The 21,117-nt window shown below is 66.8% G+C and overlaps 4 protein-coding genes across 12 annotated transcripts; 1 reads left to right on the top strand and 3 right to left on the bottom strand.

Annotated features, from left to right (window-relative positions):
• The first annotated feature begins 3,552 nt into the window (after window positions 1–3,552).
• Window positions 3,553–9,844, top strand: ATXN7L3 (ataxin 7 like 3). The gene is given in 16 exon segments (XM_052785222.1): window positions 3,553–3,661; window positions 3,777–3,846; window positions 3,849–3,877; window positions 3,879–3,909; window positions 4,449–4,519; window positions 4,521–4,554; window positions 4,557–4,617; window positions 5,095–5,192; window positions 5,493–5,515; window positions 5,632–5,677; window positions 5,991–6,022; window positions 6,146–6,214; window positions 6,618–6,661; window positions 6,811–6,882; window positions 7,180–7,313; window positions 7,633–9,844. Coding segments are annotated over 16 exon segments (1,014 nt in total). The 5' UTR covers window positions 3,553–3,610; the 3' UTR covers window positions 7,782–9,844.
• Window positions 9,845–10,117: 273 nt separating this feature from the next.
• Window positions 10,118–12,917, bottom strand: TMUB2 (transmembrane and ubiquitin like domain containing 2). Of its 7 annotated transcripts, none has more exons than XM_052785219.1 (4): window positions 12,261–12,538; window positions 12,122–12,158; window positions 11,202–11,927; window positions 10,118–10,843 (listed from the first exon to the last, which is right to left on the bottom strand). In XM_052785219.1, the coding sequence occupies exons 3-4, from the start codon at window positions 11,741–11,743 to the stop codon at window positions 10,483–10,485; spliced, it is 903 nt and encodes a 300-aa protein (XP_052641179.1). In that variant the 5' UTR covers window positions 11,744–11,927; window positions 12,122–12,158; window positions 12,261–12,538; the 3' UTR covers window positions 10,118–10,482. The 7 variants fall into 7 exon arrangements, with proteins under 7 accessions (XP_052641179.1, XP_052641180.1, XP_052641177.1 ...); XM_052785220.1 differs by having other exon boundaries at window positions 12,105–12,158; XM_052785217.1 differs by having other exon boundaries at window positions 12,122–12,184.
• A 542-nt stretch (window positions 12,918–13,459) lies between these two features.
• Window positions 13,460–16,898, bottom strand: ASB16 (ankyrin repeat and SOCS box containing 16). 2 transcript variants are annotated; one of them, XM_052785212.1, is made up of 7 exons: window positions 16,800–16,898; window positions 16,339–16,389; window positions 15,887–16,252; window positions 15,222–15,489; window positions 14,084–14,576; window positions 13,873–13,986; window positions 13,460–13,777 (listed from the first exon to the last, which is right to left on the bottom strand). In XM_052785212.1, the coding sequence occupies exons 3-7, from the start codon at window positions 16,194–16,196 to the stop codon at window positions 13,592–13,594; spliced, it is 1,371 nt and encodes a 456-aa protein (XP_052641172.1). In that variant the 5' UTR covers window positions 16,197–16,252; window positions 16,339–16,389; window positions 16,800–16,898; the 3' UTR covers window positions 13,460–13,591. The 2 variants fall into 2 exon arrangements, with proteins under 2 accessions (XP_052641172.1, XP_052641173.1); XM_052785213.1 differs by lacking the exon at window positions 16,339–16,389 and having other exon boundaries at window positions 16,800–16,888.
• On the bottom strand, window positions 16,651–20,765 carry HROB (homologous recombination factor with OB-fold). Of its 2 annotated transcripts, XM_052785211.1 has the most exons (10): window positions 20,589–20,765; window positions 20,212–20,262; window positions 18,907–19,887; window positions 18,728–18,811; window positions 18,391–18,531; window positions 18,090–18,198; window positions 17,917–18,002; window positions 17,580–17,702; window positions 17,203–17,395; window positions 16,651–17,005 (listed from the first exon to the last, which is right to left on the bottom strand). In XM_052785211.1, exons 1-10 carry the CDS (start codon window positions 20,589–20,591, stop codon window positions 16,932–16,934), a joined length of 1,845 nt encoding a protein of 614 aa, XP_052641171.1. In that variant the 5' UTR covers window positions 20,592–20,765; the 3' UTR covers window positions 16,651–16,931. The 2 variants fall into 2 exon arrangements, with proteins under 2 accessions (XP_052641171.1, XP_052641170.1); XM_052785210.1 differs by having other exon boundaries at window positions 18,907–20,262; window positions 20,589–20,717.
• Window positions 20,766–21,117: the final 352 nt, after the last annotated feature.

The following is a 21,117-nucleotide window of genomic DNA, read 5'->3' on the forward strand; positions in this document are numbered from 1 at the left end:
GGGATTTTCCTTTAATTTTCTTCCCAATTTTTAATTCCCCCCCCATCCCCTAAGGGGAAACCCATCCCTTTTTCTGCTGAATGTACCCAGCACCGTCGTGTTTTAGTGGATGTGTTTTTAGTACAAAAAAAAGACAAAAAAAACCACCTTTTTTTTTCTTTTTTCTGTTTTAAAAAAAAAAATAATAAAAAAATAATAATAAAAATGAAAAATTCTTACAGCGCCGACAATTGGGGGAAAAGGCGTTTGCGCTGCAAGAGAATTGAACCTGAGTGCATTTTGGCACTGCCACAAAAACCCGGGATCCTTTAGATGGAAGTTCTTGTGAATTACATTAAAAAAAAAAAAAATCAAACAAAAAAAAATCATCTTTTTTTTCTAATATTTAAAGAGTGTTTTTGTAGGTTTAAAAAAAAGACAAAAAAAATTAAAAAAAAAATAATAATCCCAATTTGGAATTTGTACGGCTGAGCGGGACGCGGGGGCCTCGCATCTGCGGTTTCCCGGTTTGCTTGGGTTTCGGTTCTTTTTTTGTTTGTTTGTTTTTTTGAGTTTTTTTGAGTTTTTTGGGTTTTTTTGTTTTTTTGTTTTTTTTTTTTTTGTATAATAAAGTGAAAAATAATGTTTCTGTTCTCATGTCATTACTATAAAAAATAAAACTTTAGGAAAAAAAACCCCAAGTGTGAGGAGTGTTTTTCCCCTCCGTGGGGGGATGTGGGGGACCTGTGGGAATCACGGGGGATCCACTGGGGGGGGGGGAGTGATCCCTAGGGGTCACTTTTGGGGGCTGCGTGGGGATATGGGGGGGGGAGATCCACAGGGATCCGTAGGGATCGCTAGTGGGGAGTGGGCTGGGTCGCTCGGGGGGGGATCCGGGGATCCGTAATGGCACAGGGGTCCGTTTGGATCGCTCTTGGGGGCGATGAGGATTAGGGGGCTTCATTGGAGTCATTATCGGGGGGGGGGTGTCCATCGGGCTCACTGGGGGGGTCTATAGGGGTAGGAAGGATCCATAGGGATAGGGGGGGATCCATGGGGATAGGGCGATCCTTGGGGAGGGGGGGATCCCTAAGGGGGGGGGATCCCCGGGGTGGGGGGGTCCCTAGGGATGGGGTATCCTTGGGATGGGGGGGATCTGTGGGAATGGGGGGGGATTCCTGGGGACGGGGGGAGGCATCCGTAGGGGTGGGGGGGGTCCATAGGGACTGGGGATCCGTGGGGATCGGGCATCCGTGGGGTCTCTGTAGAGGGAGGCGGGGGGAAGCCCCGGCGCACCCTGAGGGAGGCCCCCAAGCCCCGCCCCCGCCCCCTCGCCCCGCCCACCGCCTAGCCACACCCCCTCCGCACCCTCTCCCTCCTCCCGCCCCGCCCCGGCGCCCCCCGACAAGGTGCCGGCCCCGCGCGGCGGCGGCGGCGGCAAGCGGCGGCAGCGGCGGCGGCGGCGACGATCGTTCCCATTGGCCGCGCCCCCGCACGGAGCCACCCCATTGGCGGTGGGCGCGGGGGCGGGCCGTGCGCGCGCCGGGTGCGGCGCCCCGCCCCCTTCTCCCCCCCCCGCCCCCCCCCCCCCCCCCCCCCCCCCCGCCGCCTCGGGCCGCCGCCGGGCGGAGGGAGCGCCAGGCCCGGCCCGCCCGCTCCCGCTCACCGCTCCCGCTCCGGCCCGGCCCCGGCCCCGGCCCCGGGAGGGCGGGCGGCCCTGCCGCCGAGCATGGCGAGCCGCCGCCGGGCCCCGCGGTGGAGCGGCGGGGGCTTGACCCGGACCCGGCGGGCCCTCCCTGCCGGTAAGTGACCGACCGATCCACCCTTCTCGGGCTTCCCGGTCAGGAGCTCCCCGCTCCCGGGGTCCCGCCGCGCCGTGGGGCCCTGCAGCACCGGAGGGGGGGGGGGGGGGATGAGCCAGGGAACCCCGCCCCGCCACCCCGGAGGACCCCGGTCCCGCCCCGCTCTGCTTTGGGCCCCCCCCCCGGCTCTCAGGGGTCCCCGATCCACCCGGCCCGTGCCGGGACCCCCCCGGGACCACCCCGCCCCGCGTGTGCCCCCCCCAAAAACTAAAAGCCCCCCGTGACCCCCTCCTGCCCCCCCCCCAGCCCCAGCAGATCCCCGCGACCCCCCCCCCGCCCTGTGGGGGACCCCCAGACCCTGACACCCCCTTTCCCCCCTCCTCGCTCTCCAGCTGCCCCCCCCTCTTTCTGCCCCCCCCCCCCCCCAATCCCCAGCCTGATGCAGCACCCAGCTCCTGCAGGGGTTTCTCAGCCCGGTGGGTGTGTGTGTGCCCCCCCCCGGGGGCTGGCATCACCCCCCCCCTCCCAGGCTGGCATCACCCCGGGGGGGGTAGGCAGGGTGCAGCCCCCCCCCAGCTGGGTCCCTGCATCCCTTTTGTTCGACTCCTCCAGGCCTTGCCTGCAGGCCTGCCTGCAGCAGGGGAGGGGGGGGGGGGCAGCACCAGGCAGCCCCCCCCCCCTCCTGCACCCCCAAGGCTCTGCCTGAGCCACACCAGCCTCTCAACCCCGGGGGGGGCCGGGGGGGGTCCAGGAGGGTCCCACGGGGCGCGGGTCTGAGCCGATGCCAGCCGGTGTTTCCTCTTTCTGCGGTGGAGGGAAGAAATCCCCGGCTCAGGTCCGGAAGCGGGTGCTGGGGTGCAAGTTGGGGGGGGGGGCATGACACGGGACCCCCCCCCCCCCCCAGGTGCCAGTGGTTGGGTCGGAACCCCCCCCCCCTCCTCCATGGCAACTGGGGGACACAAACCACTGGCCAGTACCCACCGTTGGTGGGTGCCGGTGGGGGTGTCTTGGTGTGAGTTTGGGGCCCCCCCCTCCAGTCTTTAGACCTGCTGTTGGAGGGGGGGGGTCTGGGGTGCTTCCTGGGGGGGGGGCGACACGACATGGTGGTCCCCATCCCTGCCCTGTCCCCTCCCTCCATCAGCTTCAAGGGAGGGTGATGCAGCAAAACCCACCGCCCCTCTGGGGGGGGGGGCAGCTTTGGGGTGCATGGGGGGGGCACCTCGAGTCCCCTGTGCCCACCTGCAATCCAGAGATGATGGGGGGGGGGGCTCCTGGAGGGGGGGCTGACACCTTGGTGATAGCCAGGCATGTCCCAGGCTGGCCCTGGTGGGGAGGGGGGGCTGGGGGGGCTGGCAGTGGGGGGGTAGGGGGTGGCCCCCCCCCCCCCCCATGGTGGCCAGTGGGGAGAGGCCTGGTTTATCCAGAGGGAAGGACTGGGGAGCGGCTGTCCCTCCCTGGGAAGTTGGCGGCGGGGCCGGGGAGCGGATCCGAATCCGGGACCCTTCCACGTCTTCCCTTGACTTACCCCGCTGGGGGGGGCTGGTGCCAAGCTGGGGGGCCCCCATTCCCGCCCCCCCCCCCCCCAGCCTCCCCATTCCTGGGGGGTTTAACCCAGGACTCTGCCTTTGGGGCTTGGAGACACTCTGGAGATCTTGGGGTCTACGTGTTCCCCAGGGCGTGAGGTGGGTTTTTGGCTGGGGGGGGTGTCTGCTGGCCATGGGTGAAGTGCCAGCGTGGCCCCTGTCCCCCCCCGCCCCCCCCCCCAGCGAGACCACCCGCGTGTCCTGTGCTATGAGCGTTCGGCGTGACTTCTCCGCGAGCAGTTGCAAATGAAAATGGAGGATATGTCTTTGTCTGGCCTGGATAACAGCAAACTGGAGGTAAGCGGCTCCCCCGGCCCTGTCCGTCTGTCCCCCTGGACGGTCCGTCTGTCCCCCCCCCCGCGGCCCCCACCTCCCTCCCTCATCTCTAACAGCCCCCCCCGCCTTGCCCCAGGCCATCGCGCACGAGATCTACACGGACCTGGTGGAAGATGCCTGCCTGGGCCTCTGCTTCGAAGTCCACCGGCGGTCAAGTGCGGCTACTTCTTCCTGGACGGACACGGACCCCGACAGCATGAAGGACTTCGGTGAGCGCCCCGCAGCTCCCCGCGGACGGGGTGACGCTGGCAACGGGGAGACGGCGAGCGTCCCGCTCCCGGTGCCACCGGGAAAAGCCGCGGAGAGGCTGCGGGGAGGGATCGGTCGTCCCCGTGCGTAGGGATTTGGGCGCAAGCGGTGCCGAGGGGGATGAAACGCTCGGTAGCCCAAGTGTCCCCCCAGCAGTGCCGGTGCTGCCGGGACGTGACCGTTCCGTCCAGAGGAGCCATTTTGTAAACCCCTGAGTTGAACTGAACCCCAGAAATATTGCCTCAAGCTGCGGTGCTTTGCCCTGGGGGAGCACGGCCGGGTGGGTGCGGGTAGGAGAGACCCCCCCCCCCCCCCTTGCTGCACTGCTGCTGGTTTCAGGCCCCAAAGCCAAGCTGAGGGTCTGGGAAGGGACCAGCAGCCCAAGGGACACCCGCCCCCCAAAAAGCAAAGCACCGGAGCCGGGGTGGCACGGCCAGCGTCGCCTCCGCAGCAGAAGGTGGTCTCGGGGTGGGGGCTGATGCGTGTGCTTCCCGCAGAGATCGTGACCAGCCCGGCGTGGACATCTTCGGGCAGGTCTACAACCAGTGGAAGAACAAGGAATGCGTGTGCCCCCTACTGCAGCCGCAGCATCGCCGCCTCCCGCTTCGCCCCCACCTGGAGAAGTGCCTGGGCATGGGCCGCAACAGCAGCCGCATCGCCAACCGGAGGTGAGCGTGTCCCCCCCAAAAAGCCGGGCTGGGGGCTCCGGCGGTCCCCCCTCTGTATGGGGAAACTGAGGCGCAAGGGGGGACTGAGGCTGTGGGGCTGTGTCTCTCCTTGGTGCAGAGGATTTGGGCGCTGACAAGCCTGGGGTGGAAAGTGGGCACCTGGGCTCTCCCCCTCCTTGCTTTTCACTGTGGGGGTGTGCATCCTTGCCCCCCAACCCTGGAGTCCCACCTCCAGCTCCTCTTGCTTTAACCCGCTGCTTCCTTCCTTCCCGGAAAAACAAACCGGGAATCCTGGCTTCTCTGTTCCCCGCTTCCCTTACTGGCTGCTGGGGATCCCTGTCTTGGATCTGGGGCTGGGACTGTCTGGGGTGGGCATGGCAGTGCTGGTGGGGTGCAGAGTGGATCCTGGGGTGCCAGGGAGGACGCGGGATGGATCCCGGCTGTGGGTCCCTGACCTTCCTCCCCCTCTCCGTACAGGATCGCAAGCAGCAACAACATGAACAAGTCAGAGAGCGACCAGGAGGACAACGACGACATCAACGACAACGACTGGTCCTACGGCTCCGAGAAGAAAGGTGGGGGGACGTGGGGCGTGTGGGTGCCAGCTTGGCCGGGGGTCCCTGGCCCCCGTGAGGGGTGGGGGACATGTCCCGGCTTCCCCGTGGCCCTTGAACCCCAGTCCTGGGCATGCGTGCAGTGGGTGGCAGGGTGCGAGCAGCCGAGTGTGGGGGTCCCCGACTGCCCCACCCCATCCCTGGGGAGGGGAGCCTCCCGGCAGCAGGGGGGGAGGGTGGGCTGGTGGCGGCTGCTGCGGCGTTTGGGGCTAAATCCACCAGAGAAGGTAAAATTTGTCCCTTCTCTGTCTCTCCCCATAGCAAAGAAGAGGAAATCAGATAAGGTGAGGGGGCCGGGGGCGTGTTGGGGTGCTGCTGGGGGAGGGGGCCGGGGTGGGGGGGTGTGGAGGACACGGGGGGGGCACCTTGCACCCCCCAACACCCCCCGCTCTCGTTGCAGAACCCCAACTCGCCCCGCAGGTCCAAGTCCCTGAAACACAAAAATGGTGAGGGGGCGTGGCTGTTGTCGCCTGGGGGGCGGGGTTTTTGCCGCCCGGAGGTGGAGCATCTGGCGGGGGAGGAGCGTCGCGGCGGGGGCGGGGTTTGGGATGCTGGCAGGGAATGGGGCTGGGGCGGGGCATGCGGTGGAGGCGGGGTATTTGGGATGGGCGGGGTCAGGGGTGGGCGGGGCACTGACGGTGGGCGGAGCTTGTTCGGAGGCAGGGCTCTCCCTGGATGGGGCTAGTGGCAGCGGGGGGGGGGTACAGGGGGGGCCAGGCTTCGGGCAGGGACCCTCCTCACCCCCCTCTTCTCTTCCAGGCGAGATCGGCGGGAACCCTGATCCCTTCAAGGTGAGCCTAGGGTGGGATGCGGTGGGGGGGGGGGGAGACGGTCCCCAGTCCCTCCTCTGTCCCCCCCGGGATGTCCCTGTCCCCCACCGGCCCTGACCCTGCTCTCTGCTCCCCCCCCTGCAGTACAGCAACTCGGCAGGAATCAACTATGAGACACTGGGTCCCGAGGAGCTGCGGACGCTGCTCACCACGGTGCGTGGCTGGGGGCGCGGGGTCGGTCACCGCGGGGGCTTGGGAGGCACCGATGGGTGCAGGAGAAGCCCCGTCTCCAGCTGGATGGGCTGCAAGGGGACTGGGACTCCTGGGGTCTCTCCTGGCTCAGCTCTGTCCCAGCGGGGCTGGCTTCCAGGCTGGGAACGGGGACATTTGTGATCTGACCCCAGTGACAGGGACGTGCATCTTCCCCTAGAGAAGCCCTGCACCCCACTGGGCAGAAAGTCCCAGACCTGGGGGAACGTGGTGGCTGCTCTGTCTGGGGGGACAGGACAGCACTGGGAGGTTGGGGGTCACTGGGACTGGGGACCCCATGGTGGAGCGCAGCCTGGGGGCCACGTGGCTGCTCCTCCGCCTGCTCACCCGTCCCTTCTCTCCCCAGCAATGCGGGGTCATCTCTGAGCACACCAAGAAGATGTGCACCAGGTGAGAGTCCTGGGCTTTCCCTGCTCGGTGTAGGGCTGCGAGGGGCTTTGTAGGAGGTCCCCAGGGTGCCCAGATCGCCGTGGGAGCTGGGGGGGGGGAAAGAGGCAGACAGCAAAATGCCTGACTCAACCCCATGGCTCCTCCATCAGATCCCTGCGGTGTCCCCAGCACACAGATGAGCAACGGAGATCGGTCCGGGTTTACCTCCTTGGTCCCTCTGCGTAAGTGAGCACAGACACCCAGGGTCCACAAGGTCCCAGGGCCGCTGTCCTGGTGTGGGGATGGAGGGGGGGGGCTGCCTGGGGTGCTCAGGTGGGGTTGGGGACAGGGACACCTCCCGGGGAGGCTTGGAGGGGACAGGAGCAGAGGGCTGGGGTTGGGATGTGCAACCCAGCTGGGTGGTGGGGAGCTGGGTCGAGCCCCCGGCATCCCCCTTGTATCGAGGGCTGCAGTACTACGGACTCCGTCCCCCACCCCCTGTCCCAGGGGCTGGGGACCCCCGTAACGCCTCTGCCCAGGTCCCTGCCCGAGGCGGAGGGCAGCGTGGAGAACGACAGCTTCGAGGTGGCGGAGAGCCAGGCCATCATGAGCCGGCTGCAGTGGGACGGCTCCTCCGACATCTCGCCCTCCGACTCAGCCTCCTCGAAAGCCAGTGAGTGTTGGGGGGGGGGGGGGCAAATCCTGCTGCGCAGACCCCTCTGCAGGGGGAAAAACTGGGTGTTCCTGGTGTCTCCCCAGCACAAGAGGGGATGGACAGACAGACAACGGCTACCCAAAGCCGCCTCGAAGAGTCCCTCGAGTATCTGCTGGGACATCTTGTCACACACCTTCCTGGGGTGGGGGGAATGTTTTGGGGTACATTTTCCTGTGTATGGATTGGTAAATGGAGGGATCCTCTGTGTTTTGGGGGGGTTCTGCCAGCCCAGCTGTCCCCCAACACCCCCATCTCCTCCCTTTCTCCCCCCCCCCAGGTACAAACAACTCCGAGTCCCGCAAGACCAAGAAGAAGAAGCCCCACTTGGGGCTGGTGAGCGGCGCCCCAGGGCTCGGCTCCAGCAAGAAGAAGAAGCCCAAACCCCCCGCGCCCCACACCCCCAGCATCTACGACGACATCAACTGAGCCCAGCGGAGCTGATGGTGGGGGGGACGGACAGACAGACGGACACAGGCCGGGGCAGCCCCTCCCGCCCCGGCTGGGGCAGCCCCGCGATTCGGACACAAAGCGGGTACCCGGGGCGCGGAGGATGGAGGACTTGGCCATCGCTGCAGGCGGTGGGGTGGGGGTGGGGGGCTGGACTTGGGAGCCCCCATTAGTGCCCCCCTTCCTTCCGCCCCCCCACCCCGGTGCCTCTATTTATTCTGTGACATAGTTTTTGTACGTGGGGCTCCCATCAGGGTTCTGAGGGGGCTTCTCGCTTGGAGATGGGGGCACAACCCACGCTTCCTTTCCCACTGCCCACCCAAAAACCAGCTGCGCCCCCTCCCACATGCGCTCCTCCAGAGCACCCTTACCCCAGCGGGGCGGGGGGCACCCGGGCCCCCAGGGCAGGTCCGAACCTGGGCGATGGAGGTGCAGATCCCTCCTGCCCCAGGGGTTTGGGGTCACCCCCCAGCCTAGGGCTGCTCCCCCTCTCCATGCCCCGGGCTGGCACTCGCTGGTCGGGCTGGCTCAGGATGGGGGGAGCATGGTGGAGGGGGCTTTTTCCTGCTCAGAAGAGCCAAGTAGGGACCCCCATACACCCCCAATCTGCTGTAAGCAGCTGGATTTGGCTGCTGGGGGTGTTTGGGGCCTGGCACTGCCTGCACAGGGCTTGCCTGGGTCACGGCTGGGGGGGGTCTGCATGCTGCATCCTTCATGTTTGGGGCTGTTTGTGGGGGACACCCTGGGCTACGTCCCCAGCTCGGTGCAGGGGGAGCTGCTGTGACCTTCCCTGCTCCAAACTGGCCTCTGTGTGGGGAGGGGGGACCCCAACCTGCCAGGGACATCCCCTGTGCCTGGCAGGGCTGGGAAATGCACCGTACCTCCACAGCCAGAGTGTGACCTGGGGGGGGACACAGCCCAGCTTGGAGGCAACGCCCCCCCTGCTTCGTATCCCCAGGCTGCTGGCCCAGGACAGCTCTGCGTCCCCATCCCCACATGCCTGGGGACCTGCTGCTGCAGTCAGGGGGGGTCCTTTGGGACCCCCCCCAACAGCTCTGGCTAGTGTTTGTACCCCCATGGACTCCAGTCTTTGGCTGGGGGGGGGCCGGGACCAGCGCCCCGCTGTGCGGGCCTGGGGAGGACAGGTCCCTCTGGCCAGATCCAGGTCTCCCACAGCCCAGTGATAACCCCCCCTGCTTCCAGCTGTTTTCCATCACAGGGGCTGTCAGGGACAGGGTTGGCTCAGTCCCCTCCGTTGTACCCCTCCAATGGCTGTCTGACACCCCGAGTTCAGCTATATGTCCCTGGGGGGGGGGGCTGCTTCTGTTGTCCCCTCCCTGCCCTGATGCCATGGTGGGGTGGCTACTCCTTTTGGTGGGTCTTGCAAATTATGGTGCTCTCGACTCTGGATTCACTATTGTTTTAAAACTGCTGCTAAAGGCTAGTGCTGTGGCAGGACCTGGGGGAGGGTCCCCATGGAGCCCTGGGCACCCCAAACCCCCCGGGGGGGACCCCCAGCTGCGTGGGGACCCCTGCACGGTCCCTCCCCGCTGCAGTCGGCGGTAGCTCCCAGCATGGCTTTTGGGCTGGGGGGGGGGCCTGGCCACTGGAGCACGCTGAGCTGGCCTTTGCGTGCCCCGGGGCCTGAGGACAGGAGTCCAGGCACCCAGAAACGTGGGGGACCACCCTGGGCACCCCCCCCCCCCCCCGCAAACCGCCTGGGGAGGGCACGGTGACTGGGGGTGAGCGGACACAGCCTGAGCTCCTCCGGCTGCGAGAGAGGTGCCGCAATTTGGGGTCCAAGGGGTGTAATGGGGCTGGGGGGGGGCTTGGATATGCCCTGTCGTCCCCCCCCCGCCACAGGTCCGTGTCTTTGCCCATGTGGCAGAGCTGGTGGCCGCCTGGGGCTCTCCTGGGCTTGAGACTTGTATTTTTGCGCACGTACTCCATCCCGTACGGGTAGTTGAGCCGTTGTAAGGTCTGTGTGTCCCATTAGTGGGTTGTGGCTGCCCCTGTAAATAAAACTGCATCTTGACTTGGTATCTCTGGCTCGTGGCTGCTGTGCAGTGCTGGCACCCTGCTTAATTAACCACAGGTAATTAAGCAGGGCCATTGTACCCCCACCTCTCATTGCCCAGCCTGGCTCCCACCACTCAATTTACCAAAATCCACTTGTGGGGCTTTTTTGTTTGTTTGTTTTTTGTTTTTTTTTTTAAACACATCCTTCCCAAAAGCATGGGGAAGGCAGCAGGGTGGTGAGCCAGCTGCGGTTTCACCGGCAGCCACCCCTCGGGCAGGAAGGCAAGCGCTCGGGCTGACGTTACACCTTTTATTTGCTTTTAAAAGTCTCTGGGAGGAAGCCACAGCCCGTTCCGGTGCAGGGCCCTGGGCTCGTACCCACCATGCCGTTCACCCAGGCCAAGATCCTGCCCCAGAGCCAGCTCCTCCCTGGAGCTGTGCTTGAGGCCAGGAGGGAGGAGGACAGTGTCTGGGGGGGGAGCACAGCCCCTTCTGGGGGGGACAAAGTCCAGCACCAAGACTGGGAAGGATGCGCCAAGCTCTTGTCGTGCCAGCTCCAGTCACCATAACGTCGCGGTGAAGAAAGCAGTGCCTGCCCGAGTGCCGCATGGGGACAGGCTTGGGGGGGGGGGGTGGCCCTGGCATCTCCCGGTCGAGTTCCCTACTGTCCGTACATCCCAAACAGCAGGAAGCTGAACAGGACGGTGAGGCCGATCAAGGAGACGGTGGCTGGGGCGGTGAAGAGCTGACGGTAGTTGATACGGAAATACCAGACGACCGCCAGCACCACCATGATGGTGGGGACCATCAGGTTCCCCCCGCCGAGGGGAAGGCTGCCGGCATCGGGGGCAGCGGCGCTGGGGTCGGGCAGGGTGGTGGCGGTGGTGGCACTCCGGGAGCGGTGGCAGTGGATGACGCAGTTGTCCGTGATGTGGAGCGAGCGGAGCGTCCGCCCCTGGTCCTGCAGCAGCTGCCCACGATAAATGAACTTCATCTGGCTCTCCTGGCCTGGGAAGTATTTGCTGCGGAAGGAGGGAAGAGGTCAGAGATGGGGCTGGGGGAAACCCCCCCTATGGTAAAATCGATGAGGGTCCCAGCTCGGGGGGACAGTGACAGCACTGCCACCATGCGCTGTCTCGTCTTTCAAACTTGTCATTTTAAAATCGGCACCTCCTCGTTATTTTTGGAGATCCCTCGGCAAAGCACAGGGGTAGCGGTGCAGCGAGAACGGATGAAAACCCTCCACTGTTCTCAGGCAGAATGGTGGGGAGGGGGCTGTTTTGTACAAGGCGGGGGACACATGAGCTGTGGGGGAGGAGGAGGGGGGGGTCGCAACCAGGCAGTGCTCCCTCATGTCCCCCCCTCTCCCTCAGGACTTACCTCTTGAGGCCCCCCACGGTGTCCTCAGGCCGGACCACAGCCACCTCCTCTGTGTCGTTAAGGAATTTGAGCCGGATCTTGATGAGGCCGGAGCACAGGTCGCTCTCCCCCGGGGCGGGCAGCCCCCCCTGGCTGCCCAGGGCGCTGGGCTCAGCGGCCGAGGTCCGTTTGGGCAAGCTCCGGATGTCCAGCAGTCGCTCCAGGCTGGGGTCGGGGGGGCTGCCGCTGTCCCCCTGCTCCACCACTGGCCCTGCCGCCGCCCCCCCCTCCTCTTCTGTTTTCTCCTCTACGTTTTCGGGGACCCTGGAGGGCTCTGGGGCTTCGGCCACCCCCACCGTCCCCACATAATGTTCCACGTGGCCGAGCCGGATGACGGCCGCATCCCCCGCCGCGACGATCGTTCCCAAAAGCTGGTTGCTGCTGTCAGCGACGTAGGTAGACAGCCACGCCAGGACCAGAGCCAGGACCAGCACCACGATGCCGGCCACCACCGTCACCTCGTCCCCCACCCCTCGGATGAAGGTGGCAGCGGGGAGCTCCATCTCTGGAGTGGGCTGGAGGAGCCGGGATTCCCCCCCTCAGTTTTCTTTCTGCCTTAACTCCCCCACGAAGCCCCCGTGCCAGGTGCAAACCGGCCGTGCGGTGGCAGCGGTGACCCCCAGGGCTGCTTTGTGGTCACGTTCAGCTTTAAAATAAATCCTGCTGCTGCTCCCGCTGCACGAATTGCTGGAGGGAAGGGAGATTTCTTTACTGGAAACGCTTCTTTTTTGTTACCGAGATACCAAAGCAGCAAAAGCCGGGGCCAGGGTGATGCCGGCAGGGAGCCGTGGGGAGCTCTGAGCAGGCAGGGAAGGTGGCAGCACCTCAGTGATCGCGGGATTTCTTTTAGGAAGCAGAACTTACGGCTCAGGAGTAATTACCTCGTCCCTGTGGGGAGGAGGATGATGCTATCGCTTCCTACGTGCCAATTAGGAGCACAGTACCTGTAATTACAACCCGAGCTGGAATCGGCCAGGGCAGGAAGGAGCCGGGTGCTCAGCGGGGCCGCATTCACCTTACCGGGGTCGGCGGAGGCTCCCGGTGGGCTCCCGAAGCCTCTCGGTGCCCAGGCAGGGTCACTCCATCCCCGAGCACCGGCTCCGCTCCTGGAAGGGAGCAGAGCGACGGCCGGCAGCGGGGCGAGGAGCCCTGTTAACGTCGGTCAAAGCCTTCCCGGTTCTTTCTGCAGCGGCCCCTTGCCCGGCCGACACCGGCCCCGGTGGGGAAGGGGCGCAGCCCGGTGGGGGCGGGACAGGGCCCGGCTGGGGAGAGTTAAACCCCCTGGGAGGGGACGGAGTGGGGGGGGGCACAGTCAGGGGCCGGGCCAAGCAGGGGCAGGACGGCGTGGGTCGGTGTGAGACGGTCCCGGTTGGGTCAGTGCGGGAGTGAAGGAGCGGGGGGGGGGGGGCATGGGCGCTCTGGCAAGCCTGGGGCTGCACGGGGAGGCCCGGGGGGGGGTCCCTGCCAGGCCCGGGGGGTCCCGGGGGGGTTCCCTGTCAGGCCCGGGGGGTCCCTGCCAGGCCCGGGGGGTACTGGGGGCGTTCCCTGTGAGGCCCGGGGGGGGGGTGGTCCCTGCTGGTCCCGGGGGTTCCCGGTGAGGCCCCGCCCGCACTCACCGCGTCCCGCCGCCGCCCGCGCGCCGGAAGCGCCACGTCACAGCGCCGCCGACGCCGCGGGGAAGGCGGGGGGGGGTGATGTGGGTGGGAAAGGGCCGCGGTCGCGCACGCAGTGCGTCACGGCCGCACGGCGGAAGCCACGCCTACTGGGCGTGGCCCGGCGCTCGCTGATGGCGCGCGGAGAGGGGGGAAGAGGGAATGGGGTGGGAGGGGGGGAGCGCTCGGGCCACGCCTCCAGGCTGGGCGGAAGAGGGCGTGGCCTTCTGTGCGGAGGGGTGGGGTCTGGTGGGCGGGGCCCGAGGCGGCGTGGGGCGGGGCCTCTGTGCCTCGTGTGTCCCCGGGGCTTGTCACCGCCCCCGGCTGTCACCTCCCCGGGGCCTGACCCCCCCTCCCCGGGCCCTCCCACCCCCCGGGGCCTGGCTGTCACCTCCTCCAGGGCCTGTCACCCCCCCTTCGCAGGCCCTGTGTCCCCCAGGGCCTGGCTGTCACCTCTCTGGGGCTTGTCACCCCCTCCTAGGCCCTGTGTGTGTCCCCCCCAGTCCCCCATCCCACCCGCTGCGGTGGCCCTGGCGGTCCCTACGGTGAAGGAGCCACCTCGAGAGCCACCTCTGCCACGTCCCTTTATTGACACTGGGGCACTTGGGGGGGACACACACACGGGGGAGGGGAGGGCCAGCGGGGGGAGCCAGAGCTGCCCCCCCCCGCTTTGTCACCCCTATTTGGGGGGGGGCACACTCAGGAGATGACCCCCTCGAGGGGCAGCTGGAGGTAGTGTCGCAGGGGGGGTGGCAGGGCCAGTTTGGGGACGGCGGCATGGCAGCGGGTGCCCAGGTGCCGCCGGACGGCGCAGCGGGCCAGGTGCTGCAGCCGGCGTGGCTGGCCTGCCATGCGCACCGCCGAGGCGTAGAAATCCCGGTGCTCCTGGAAAAGATGGGGGGGGAGACAGGACACCAGAGGGGTGAGCGAGCTGGGGTTGGGGGGGGACACCCACGTCACGGTACCCCGCACCCCCTTACCTCCCACAGCTCCGGGGGCACGGCCCCCACCCAGCCCTCGGTGGGGGGAATGCGGTCGTAGGCGTTCAGAACCACCTCCAGCGCCGGCGGGTGCCGGCAGCAGAACTTGAGCATCTGCTGACAGAGATGTGTCACCAAGGGGGGGGGACGCACACACCGCCGTGACCCCGTCACCCTCCCCAGCACGCTCCCCCCTACCCAAATTGCCCACCTTGGGGTGGATGGGGCCAGCACCGTGGTTGAGGAGGAGGGCGATGGTTTCCTCGGGGCGCTGGTGCCGGTACTCCTCGACGGCGTGGAGGGCGCAGTCCATGGGGGTGTAACCGGCGCAGTTGGGGACGGTGGCATCGGCCCCGTGTCGCAACAGCAGCCGCACCAACCGGGCTTGCCCGTTACCGCAGGCGTTGTGCAACGGCGTGTGATCCTTGCGGCCGGCGGCACCGGGATCGGCACCGGCCGCCAACAACCGCTCGACCACCTGGTAGTAACGCTCGGCGTCCTCGGGGCGCTCGGCGGCCGAGCAGGCGGCGTTGAGGGGGGTCTCGCCTTGGCGGCTGCGACGGGCGGGATCGGCGCCGTGTCGCAGGTACAGCTCCACGTGGGCCACCAGCCCCTGCCGCGCCGCCACGTGCAGGGCCGTCAGCTGCCGGTCCCTCGTCCCCAGGTTCACCCGCGCCCCGTGTGCCAGCAGCAGCTCCGCGCACCTGGGGATGGACAGACATGGGTGAGCCGGGGCTGGGGACCCCCCCTCCCCAGAGACCCCCCCCCGGGGCCCCCCCCCCCCGGGACCACCGGGATGCAGGTGGGTGCTGCAGCGTGGGGTTGCAAACATCGAGTCCCACCAGGGAGCCCCGGGACCTGGAAGGGCGGGGCTTGACTTTAGGGGCGGGGTTTGGATTTTGGGGCGGGGTTTGCCTTGAGGGGGCGGGGTTTGGCCCAGGGTGCTTATCGCTCAAGGTTTATAGGGGGTGGGTGTGGTTTGGGTGGGAGGTGGAGCCTGGCATGCAGACGAGGCTGCCTCTGTGGGCGGGGCTCAGGGTGTGGGTGGAGCTTTGCTGGCAGGTGAGGGTGTGGGAGGGGCTTGGTGGGTGGGTGGGGTTTGGCTTGCAGATGGAAGCGGAGGAGGGGCTGGGTGCCTGGTGGGGAGGGGCTGGCACGCAGATGAGGCCGGTCGTGTGGGTGGAGCATGTTATGCAGATCAGGTGGGTGGAGCCCGGCGTGCAGCCCAGCCCAGCCCTCGGACAGAGCCTGCCGCGCAGAATTGGCTGGAGCATGGGGTGGGGGGACGACGGGGCGGAGCCTTATATGCAGATGAAGGGGAGGCGTGTCCCGCGGTGGGCGGGGCGTACGGGAGGCTGTCGGGCGCGGTGCAGAGGTGCAGCGGGGCCGAGCCCTCGGCGCTCAGCACGTTGGGGTCGGCCCCGAAGGCCAGGAGCAGGCGGGTGCATTCGGGGCGGGGGGCGGCCACGCTGTCGTGGAGGGGGGCCCGGCCCCCCACCACCGCGTCCACCTCCGCTCCCCGGAGCACAAGGTGCCGGGCACAGTCGCCGTAGCCTCGGCCGGCGGCGATGCGCAGGGCCGATGTCTGCTGCCGGCGGGGGCTCAGCACCCACAGCCCTGTTCGGATGGGGAGGTGTCAGCCGGGGGCTGCCCCAGGTTTGCCAACCCACCCACCCCTCAAACTCCACCGGGCCCCCCCACCCCCCCCGTAGCCCAGCACAGGGGGCCGGTTGTGATCCCCGATATCCCCCCCGCCTGCCTCCACCCCCAGCTAGGAAAAGCCCTGGGGGAGCAAACCCGGGATCACCCCCCCCCTTTTCCCAGGGCATCCTCCCTATCCCACCAGCCCCAAATTAGAGCAGCCAGCCCTCCTCCCCCCAGCCCACAAGCTGCTGCATCCTCAGCCATCGCTCCTTGCCCTGGTTCCCTTCAGCGCCCCCCCCCAGCTGCCCCCATTTATTTTGCAGGGCACCCAGTGGGGAAGGGAAGGGACTCCCCCACCCCGACCCCGTACCCTGCTCGGGCGACCACACCAGCTCCTCGCTGACCGTCTCCATGATCAGGTTGGCGGTGGTCTCATCCTTAAAGATGCTCTTGACACGCAGGAGGTCCCCGGTGTACAGGGCGTTGTGAACGGCAGGGTCCCGGCAGTACTGGGGCCGCCGGCGGGGGGTTAGGGGGGGCCGGGGGCTCGCCGGCAGGAACCGTCGTGTGGCCGATTCCCAAGCCAGGGCTCGCCGGCGATCCTCCTGCTCCAGCAGCTCTCGCTGGAGCCGCAGCGAGCGCAGGGCAGAGGAGGTGAAGGCGAAGGTTTCCTGGGCCATGGGCACCCCGGGAGGGCAGAGGGAGGCTTAGGGGGGCAATAAGCTGCCTCCTGCGCCTGGGTGGGGGTTATAAATAGGGCTGTGCCCCACGCACAAATGCTGAATCAAGAGCCCAAGCCAGGCCACCCTATAAATAACTCACCCGGGGTGGTAAACAGGGTCACGTTGGCACGGGGCTGCCAGGGAGTTTAACCTGTTGATGGGTGCGAGATGGGGACGGTCCCATGGGGCTGGGCTGGGATCTGGGTACCCCAGAACCCCGCAGGGCTCAGGCCGAGGCTGCGCAAGAGCCCCAAGGGGTAACGGCACCTCCTGCCTGGGAGAGGAGAGGGAGAGCGAGGACCCCCATAGAGGAAGGGGTTGGGGTGCTTGCAGCTCAGCAGAGAAGGGACAGATGGGGCACCGCTGGCTGCGGTGGCAGAGGGGATGGTGACACACGAGCAGACGGAGCGAGGCAGGGACAGAACAGCCCTTTAATGCAGGTTTGGGAGCCAAGAGGGACCAGCCCGCCCAGAGGACTGGGGACAGGCACTGAGGCCGTGTCCACCCAGGACTCCCCAGGTCCCCCTGCTCTCGGCTCCAGAACAAACACAACAGACGTACAGAGAAAGGAGGAGGTGGCTGGCCAGTGCATCGCCTGCTTGCTCGGCCTCCTTGCCAGGCCACGGTTCAGCCCAGACCACACCAGCAGTAACCGTCTCCCCAGCCCCATGGCTGTGCTGCAGCTCCCTGAGGTCAGCAGCAGTCAGCTTGGGCCGGAGTGGAGAAGAAATCCTCAGGCAGCTCTCCCAGTAGCCCATCCAGATCATCTGTACAGGCAAAGAAGGATGAAATGCATGAGTTTTACTTGTGTATAGAGGAGAAATCAACTCCACGTATGGGGGATGCAGTGGGACAAGGGCCCCTCTTTGGCATTACAGGGGAGGGGAGACACTGCCTGACCCCAGGGCCTGTTTTCCGCAAGACATTGAGCTTTTCCTCCCCACCCAGAGCGGGTCCAACTCACCCATGTCGCAGACGTCAGCTCCCACTGGCTCTTCTCGCCCAGGTCCGGGGCTCTGCAGGTGCAGGGAGAAGCCCCCAGGAGACCGCTCTGTGCTGTGGCTGCCCATCCTCGATCGTCCCCAATCCCCAGGGGCAGGGACATGCCGGAGGGACTGTGCAGGGTGGTCCAGGAATAGCCCAGCCTGGGCAGGGACCTGCAAAACTCAGCAGAGATTAATTGTTGGGGGCCCACAGGAGGATTTCTCTGTCCCTCCCAAGGCTCCCCCTTCCTCCCCAGTTGCTCTCGAGGGTCCCAGCAGTCCAGACCCCCTAGTAATACCCTTGGAGAGCCCAGCATCCCTGTCCCTCCAGGGCCAGCAGCACCGTGCCCTCCCCCACCTTCTGCTGCGACGGCGACGACTGTGAGAAGCTGCCCTCGGGCTCCGGCGGGTAGATCTTGAGCAGGTTGTTGGGAGTGACGTTGAGGTAGTGGTTGCGGTGGGACGGGGAGAAGACACCCACCTGTGAGGACAGAGCGGTGGGTCAGAGCCAGGGCTCTGGCTATTGCTGGTGCTGCTGGCCACAGCCTGAGGAGGAGCCGGAGGAGCCTCTTGTCCCATTCCCCCAGGATGGGAGCCTGGCAGCCAGACACAGTGACTGTGGGTTAGCCGTGCCTGTAGCAGAAACAGCCCCAAATGCCACGCTGCTGCCAGAGATTTGCCTTCGCATCTCCTACCTGCTTCAGGAGCAGCACCGAGCCGGGCCTGAGCTCGCTCTGTCTCTCTTCCAGCAGCAGGCGATGCACCGTGCCCTGTATTTCTCCTGCAGATGAGGAGGGGACCCGTTAGCCGCAGGGAACAATAGCCAGGAGCCCCAGCCCGACCCGGGCATGAGCACGGCTGCGCTTACCAGTCGGGTCCCTGAACACGGCACCAGCGTCAACATTGGTCCTGGTCAGGGTCTTGATCATTACTGCCATGCTGGGGACCTTGTTCTTTGGGAGCTGCTTCAAGGCTGCCTGAACACGTAGACCCTCGTCACACCGATATCCCCAAGGGCAGCCCCGCGGGGCCACGGGATGTTTGCGGTCAGCCCAGCTCGGCCCCCTCCCCACATTGATGCCCGGCCCTGGAAACAGCTCCAAGGGGCAAGGGGAAAGCCAGGAAGCCGAGTCCCCAGGGCCGGTGCCCTCACCCAGGGCCTCCCTCACCTTCCGCAGCACCATGACCACGCTGTAGGTCCTGAGGAAGCAGCCAGGGTCCCTCTCGTCCAGCCCCAGCTCTGTCTTCATGGCAAGCCAGGGGCCCTTCCCAAAATCCTCTTCTGTGGGTGGCGAGGAGCTGGGCAGTCCCTGGAGTCACAGGACAACTGCGGTCACCACCCCACAGACGAGCCAGCATGTCTCGCAGCTCCGTCACAGCAAGGGGGGGAGCCCCGGGGACCCCCTCCCCTTCCAGCATCACCCTCTGAAAGCTGCGGCCTCAGGGACTGCCCACAGCACTGCCACCGAGATTCATATCCAGCTCTGTGCCAGAGCAGGGGGTTACCTCTGTCCGCGGCTTCGCCACAGCCCCATGAGCTGGAGTTTGGGGAGCAGAAACAAGGATCTCCTCCAGCAGCTTCCCAGCGTGCTTATGGGAGAGAGAGAGAGAGAGAGAGACGTCCAGGGTTTTGCATCTCTTCACCAGCTGCTCCCATCCCATCCCACCCCATCCCCTGCACCCACCTGCTGGGGCAGGATCCCAGCAGGCCCCGGGAACCGGCGAGTCTTCCCCTGCGGTGGGAGACGGGGGGCAGCCCCGGGTGCTTTGCTGGCCGCCGTCACCAACTGCACGAGGTGGTTGGTGACCACTGGCGTCTGCAGGTTGCCTGGGGCCGGCCTGGGCGGCTGCCTCGGCGGGGGCTCCACACAGCTCATCAAGGCTGGCGGGTTGGTGGGAGGCCCAGGGGGCAGCCGGGGTGGGGGGCAGCTCTGCCGGGGAGTCTGTGCCATGGGGGTCCGGGGCACCCGCAGCCCCGCGGAGGAGCTGCTCGCTCCCGGCCGACACAGGGATGCTTGGAAAGGCCTCAGGGCTGGACCCCTGGGAGCGGGGACAGAGCCCCAGGAGCCACCTGGTTTTCCCAGGGGGATGGTGGGGGGTCTGGGGGGGCAGGCACCAGCTGCGCTGGGCCGCAGCACCAGCTTGGGAGCAGGAGCTGCCTGTGGGGCAGGCAGGGGGTCCTGTCTGTCCTCCAGCCCCCTGGAGCCAGGGGAGACCAGCTCCTCGCCCACCCGCAGCTTCTTGGGGGCCCCCCATTCCCGGGGGCTCTCCTGCCCCATGCGTATCTGTGGGGGCTTCTCCCACTGGCCTGGGGGTGGCCGGGCAGCACCGGCCCCCACCGGCAGCTCGGGGCCCTCCAGCTCCATGCAGGCAGCCAGGAAGAGATCATTGTCCAGCTCATCCTGGGGGGCCGCTCCCCCGGCTGGGGGTCCCCGGTAGCCCGCAGGCTGTTCCCCCTGCCTGGCGAGGGGCCGCAGGCCAGGGGGTTTACCAGCACGGTGACCGAGCTGGGGTCCCAATGGGTGGAGGGGCTGCAGACTGGGAGCTGGAGACTGCAGACTGGGAGCTGGTGACTGCAGACTGGGAGAGACTGGGCTATCGCTGAGTGACAAACGTCCAGGGACCACAGACTGGTTCTCTGCGTCCTCCACGGCGGACAGGAAATCCTGCAGGAGGAGAAAGCACCGGGCAGCCAAACAGCCCCGTCCCCCCAGTCCCTCTCCCGTGTCCCCCCCCCCACAGCCACCCATGGGGTGACCAGGCCAGCACAGGACCTTACCCTGATGGCCCCTGGGGATTAAACCCAAGGGCGAGCCACCTCGTAATAACTCGTTAACGCCGTTTAACGAGTTACCACCACCGGCACCCACCAGCCAGTGGGTGGGGGGGGGGGTTTAAAGCCACCCCCCTGGGTGTTGGGGTGGTGCCAGGCCCCGGCGGTGTCCCCACGGCTGTCACCGGTGCCAGGCGGGTGCCGTCCCGTCCCTCACCTCGTCCGCCAGGTCCCCGTCGGTCCCGAAAAGCTTCTGGAGGCGGCAGGCCTGCGGGGAGGGGAGTGGGTAAAGCGAGGGGCCCCCCCCGGCTGCGCTCATGGGGTACCCCCCTGTCCTGCGGGGACCCCCGAGCCACCCCGTCCCCCACGGGGAGGCCTGAGGGGATCCCCACTCCCTCCCCTCCGGGGAAGAGGGGGACGACGACACCCCACGCCTCCATTACCAGTGCCGCAGCCCGTGGGGACCGGAGAAGACCCCGAAGGCCCCATGGCGGAGACCCCAAACCTCCCCCCCATTCCCCGGGCCGAGCCCACCCTATGGGGACCCCAAACCTCTTCAAGGGGACCCCAAACCTCCCCCCCCCCCCCCGTTACCATAGCAGCGGCAGGGCCCAGGCCCTGGAGGCGGAAGTAGGCCGGGCCGGGCCGCGAACCCGCGGCCCCGCTGGGGCGGGCGGGAACGGCCCCTTTAAGGGCCCCGCGCCGCCTGTCGGCGGGCAGGAACGCGGCCCCGCCTCTTAAAGGGGAGGTGGCAGAAGCCACTCCGTCCGTCCGTCCGTCCGTCCCGCCCCAGCCCCGTGGGTCCCTCCTGCTGCCGCCGCCCCGCGCTCACTCACCACCCCTCGGGCACCCACCCGTGGGTGGGTGTCCGTCCGCGCGTGTCCGCTGTGCACACGCGTGTCCCCCCCCCCCCCCGCGGCCGTGACTCACCGCGGCTCCGGCCCCGGCGTGATTCATCCCCGCACGCCCCCGCGTGGGGCCGCACACGCAGCGCGGCCGGACCCGTCCCCCCCCCAACACTGCACACCCCCCCCCGGCTGGCACACACACGCGTGTGCAATTGCACAAGCAAGTGCTGCCAGCCGGCTGGGGCGGGGGGGGGCCACACGCGCGCGTCTTGCAC

The sequence above is a fragment of the Harpia harpyja genome, chromosome 4, assembly GCF_026419915.1.
Source record: "Harpia harpyja isolate bHarHar1 chromosome 4, bHarHar1 primary haplotype, whole genome shotgun sequence".
In the NCBI taxonomy this organism is placed as follows: domain Eukaryota; kingdom Metazoa; phylum Chordata; class Aves; order Accipitriformes; family Accipitridae; genus Harpia; species Harpia harpyja.

Bases quoted from the DNA above. Each gene is read 5' to 3' on its own strand.
- TMUB2 (XM_052785221.1), bottom strand. From the start codon at position 11,743: ATGGAGCTCCCCGCTGCCACCTTCATCCGAGGGGTGGGGGACGAGGTG. The intron at 10,844-11,201 runs GTAAGTCCTGAG...CTCCTTCCGCAG, and splicing joins ACCGTGGGGGGCCTCAAGAG to CAAATACTTCCCAGGCCAGG.
- ASB16 (XM_052785212.1), bottom strand. From the start codon at position 16,196: ATGGCCCAGGAAACCTTCGCCTTCACCTCCTCTGCCCTGCGCTCGCTG. The intron at 15,490-15,886 runs GTACGGGGTCGG...CCATCCGAACAG, and splicing joins GGTGTGGTCGCCCGAGCAGG to GGCTGTGGGTGCTGAGCCCC. The intron at 13,987-14,083 runs GTGGGCAATTTG...CTCTGTCAGCAG, and splicing joins CTGGCCCCATCCACCCCAAG to ATGCTCAAGTTCTGCTGCCG.
- HROB (XM_052785210.1), bottom strand. From the start codon at position 19,971: ATGGGTGGCTGTGGGGGGGGGGACACGGGAGAGGGACTGGGGGGACGG. The intron at 18,532-18,727 runs GTAACCCCCTGC...CTGTGACTCCAG, and splicing joins TGGCGAAGCCGCGGACAGAG to GGACTGCCCAGCTCCTCGCC. The intron at 17,006-17,202 runs GTGAGTTGGACC...TTGCCTGTACAG, and splicing joins AGCTGACGTCTGCGACATGG to ATGATCTGGATGGGCTACTG.